This window comes from Cibotium barometz, chromosome 10, assembly GCF_041138505.1.
Source record: "Cibotium barometz isolate CiBa-2024 chromosome 10, ASM4113850v1, whole genome shotgun sequence".
NCBI classification, from domain to species: Eukaryota; Viridiplantae; Streptophyta; class Polypodiopsida; order Cyatheales; family Cibotiaceae; genus Cibotium; species Cibotium barometz.
This window is the reverse complement of record NC_141055.1, coordinates 20,071,142-20,074,925: the sequence shown is the minus strand read 5'-3', so window position 1 is coordinate 20,074,925 and position 3,784 is coordinate 20,071,142. Positions and strand designations below refer to the sequence as shown.

The 3,784-nt window shown below is 46.2% G+C and overlaps 1 protein-coding gene across 1 annotated transcript; it reads left to right on the top strand.

The window, feature by feature from the left end:
• The first annotated feature begins 1,540 nt into the window (after window positions 1-1,540).
• LOC147634642 (protein CUP-SHAPED COTYLEDON 3-like) lies at window positions 1,541-3,546 on the top strand. Its single transcript, XM_086803389.1, has 3 exons — window positions 1,541-1,957; window positions 2,122-2,411; window positions 2,503-3,546. The coding sequence occupies exons 1-3, from the start codon at window positions 1,747-1,749 to the stop codon at window positions 3,415-3,417; spliced, it is 1,416 nt and encodes a 471-aa protein (XP_086659515.1). The 5' UTR covers window positions 1,541-1,746; the 3' UTR covers window positions 3,418-3,546.
• The last annotated feature ends 238 nt before the right edge of the window (window positions 3,547-3,784 follow it).

Here is a 3,784-nt window from a genome sequence, read left to right as displayed (position 1 = left end):
TCCAAAAATTTCAAGGGGCTTCATGTTCAAATGCTAGTCTTGTCTTTCAAAATCATCTCTGCACATGACTTTTATCCCCTTCTTTTTTCTCCTTCCTCTATTTACATAGATGGTATTGTAATAAAATTGAAAGTTGTGTGAATGTATACCTTTTTGGTTTCCCCTCAATAAGGTGTTATAGAATGACGCCTTTTAACATTTTTTTAAATTTTTATTTGCAATGAGTAAATCTCACATATATGTTCTTTTGGGCTAAGTCAGAATGGAACCCACATTTGGGAATGATGCCTTTCAAATTTGTATACTACGATGGAATATTGTTCACTTTTGGTGTTGATCATGTTGAAGGCTTTCCATTTCTTATAAGAAGTGTTATCCTCGTGGTTTCTTTGTGCAAGACAGCCATGACCATCAAAACTCGTTGAGGAGTAAGAGGAAGAAAGACGACCCATTGGAACTTAGTTGAAACCACCGTCCACGCAACCAGATGTCGGGATTGAGAGAATCGAACTTATCAACGAGAGCGGACTCCAGAGGGTTTAGTGCGAGACTCGATTGTAAAGGCGGTTCAGTTAGATTTTCGTAATCATGACAGATAGGATTTGAGCACGAATACACGTCAAATGATTGGTCTTAACTGAGACGTTGACTTGTGTTAGCACGCGTCAAGGCAAGTGCCGTCCGATCAACCCTGTAGGGTGTAGGCACATCTTCAACTCCTACTGCTTACAGGCCTAAGTCTACCTAGCTTCTGTATTGACATTGCGAATCCTTTGAGATGAGGATGTAGAGACACCCGATCACGCGACGTTGCCCTTTTATGCTTCATATTGGTCTCGTGCATGCATTGTGTCTTGACAGTGACTGACTTGTGAGCATTTTCTCGAGGAGCGTGGACCCGGTGATTGCGCACATGCATTTTACGGACAGCAAATCTTTTATCGTAGTGAAATCTTGTGTTCTGTACGCAAGCGACTGCGAGAGCTAGTAATTGTATCTGGCAGGCTAACCAGGGGGGCATACTACATAGAGAGAGGTAGAGCAAGAGCGAGAGAGAGAGAGAGAGAGAGAGAGAGAGTGACTGTGTTTGTGTGTGTGTGTGTGTGTGTGGGAGAGAGAGAGAAAGCATCTCAATTGCAGGCTTGCAAGTTGTAACCGTCCTTGTGTGCGCAAATACCGATTCACCCCCCAAAAAACCCGTCCCCTACTACAAGGGTTGTAATGGTAACTCTGATTTTGTCCAGTTTGTAGGATCACCTCTGAACGCTTTTCTGAAGGCCGCTTACATCCCTTTCAGAACAAGTGCCCCAGCTGCTCTTGCAATAAGGCCTGGCCTGCTGATCCCCTCCCCCCGCTGGAAGAACACCCCCTTTTCCCTCTCGTACTTTCCTGCCATGCCTCAACAGCCTCTTCACGTGTGGCCTTCAGGTCCCTCTTCTGCAGCCTCCACGCTGCTACCGCCTTTGGCTGTATATTTTGTTGTCTTGCACAGAGTTACTTGCTGCGAGAACCCTTGATCCAGCATACCAACTATGTTCTCGTTAATAGAAAGCCACAACACCAAAAAATGCACCGAAAGAACCATTCTAGCCAAGTCGGTTCACGAACCCTTGTAATCATGCAGGAAGAGCTTGTAAAAGAAGTAAACTGAAACGCCAGCTCTTTTGTTAAGTTCATCGACACAGTGCCGTGTTCTCCATCGTCGCTTGCAAATCATTGGAGCAGGTTGTTGCTTAAACTGCAAGTATGGAGGACGCAGTTAGCTGGTCCACCATGAGGGAGCATGGGAACAGTTCATATGCTGCATACAATTGGTTGCCGCCCGGTTTCCGCTTCCACCCAACGGACGAGGAGCTGGTCACATACTATCTAGAGAAGAAGATCGAGAACCCTGCTTTCACAGACCCTGCAGTCTCTGAGGCGGATCTCAACAAGTGCGAGCCCTGGGATTTACCTGGTATGTCTGCTAGAAATGCGCTCTAAACGCAGATTAACGGAGCTTTTTGCATGAATTCTGCTGCGATGGTTCTTCATTGCTTGATTTTAGAGTGTTTATTTGCTGACGGTAAAAGTTTGGAGCTTTCCCTGCTCTGATCATATCGTATGTGTTTGGATACGCAGGGAAAGCTAAGATGGGGGAGAAGGAGTGGTACTTCTACAGCTTGCGAGATCGCAAGTACCCTAGCGGAGTGCGCACCAACAGAGCGACAGAAGCTGGGTACTGGAAAGCCACGGGCAAGGACCGCGAGGTGATGAGCTCCGGCCCACGTAGGCGATGCGTGGTGGGCATGAAGAAAACCCTCGTCTTCTACCAAGGCCGGGCACCCAAGGGCGACAAGACCAACTGGGTCATGCACGAGTACCGCTGCATGGACTCTGGTGCACGCAGCATGATCAACCTCCTCTCCAAGGTGACCTAGACTGATGACTCCTAAGTAATAATGATTATAAGATTTAATTGGGCACCCATTTTAGAGTTAATTACTCCCCTAATTATCTCAGGATGAATGGGTTATATGCCGGATCTTCAACAAGAGCTTTAGCTGCAAGAAAGAAGCCATGATGCTTGATCAAGTACCTACGCACGTTCCAGACGAGCTTCTCCCAGCAGTATCTACCTCTCTGCCTGCTCTCTTGGACTCTAACATTGGCGAAGAGGGCGACACAATGGGGTTACGCTATGCATCTCGAGACTTCACATCAAACCCTACTAATGAAAATTTTAATCACGGTCCCGCTGCCCATGTTGATGAGGCTGCTGATTATACCTCCTACAATATGCAAGGCAGCATAGCACCCGAAGGTGCAAATCAGCTACCAATTGTTTTTGTACCCTGCAACAGGATCAAGCAGTATGCCGCAGGTGCAGCCACGACTGCAAGAGCTGCTGATGCTGTTAGCTTAACGACTTATAATCATTCAGCTCTCTTACAACCGTGCAGTTCAACCGGCGTACAGCTAGCGAACAATCATCAGCTAGTGGCCGTGTCTCAGCCCATAACAGCTTCTCCGGCAGCGGCGACAAATGCTGGCTTACTTAGAGCTCTTCTGGGCGCACAGTATACTCATGGTCTACAGCAGTCTATAAAGTCATCAAATCAGTCTTGTAAAGAGGAGCGTCCTGCATTTATATGCTATCAGTCAACTCGTTCTGGGTCTCCCGAGCCTGGCGACCTTCTTCTCGGGCCTCCAGCTGCAACTTCACAGCTAAATCACTTTTATGAAAGTATTACTGTTTCTGGTCCTCATGACATTAGCAGCGCTGCTGTTATCAGCTACAGGAAGCCGCAAAATGATCAACTGGAGATGCAAAAGTTCCTCAAAGAGTTGGGAAGTTTGTCAGATCAGCCTGCCCAGATCAGCCGGTGTCCATCAGATCATTCGTCTATCCTAATGGAGAGACCCTGGCCGGTTTGAAGTAGACTTAATTGCACTTCTATTATAGAAGTGGAATTACCCGTCAATTGCTAATTGAGAGACCCTGGCCGGTTTCTAGTGGAATTGCTCTTCTATTATATAATAACACATTTCCACACTTCGTTTCAATTTTGAATAATTTGACATGAGCACTGTAGAGTTTGAACCATCGTTATTGTTTTGAGTAGTGAGTGGAAGCTTCTCTCATGCCTCCATTACCTACGTACTACGCGTGATGAGACACTGAACGTTTATTTTACAGTAAGGGATTCCGACTTCCCCTACCAAATGAGCACCTATTCATTAGTCATATAATACTCACGAGTACAGAACAGGATCCTACATTTGTATTATTGACACATGCAGG

Excerpts from the sequence above, each read along its gene's own strand:
- LOC147634642 (XM_086803389.1), top strand. The coding sequence starts at position 1,747 with ATGGAGGACGCAGTTAGCTGGTCCACCATGAGGGAGCATGGGAACAGT. Across the intron at positions 1,958-2,121 it reads CGAGCCCTGGGATTTACCTG|GGAAAGCTAAGATGGGGGAG; the intron begins GTATGTCTGCTA and ends TTGGATACGCAG. Across the intron at positions 2,412-2,502 it reads TGATCAACCTCCTCTCCAAG|GATGAATGGGTTATATGCCG; the intron begins GTGACCTAGACT and ends TAATTATCTCAG.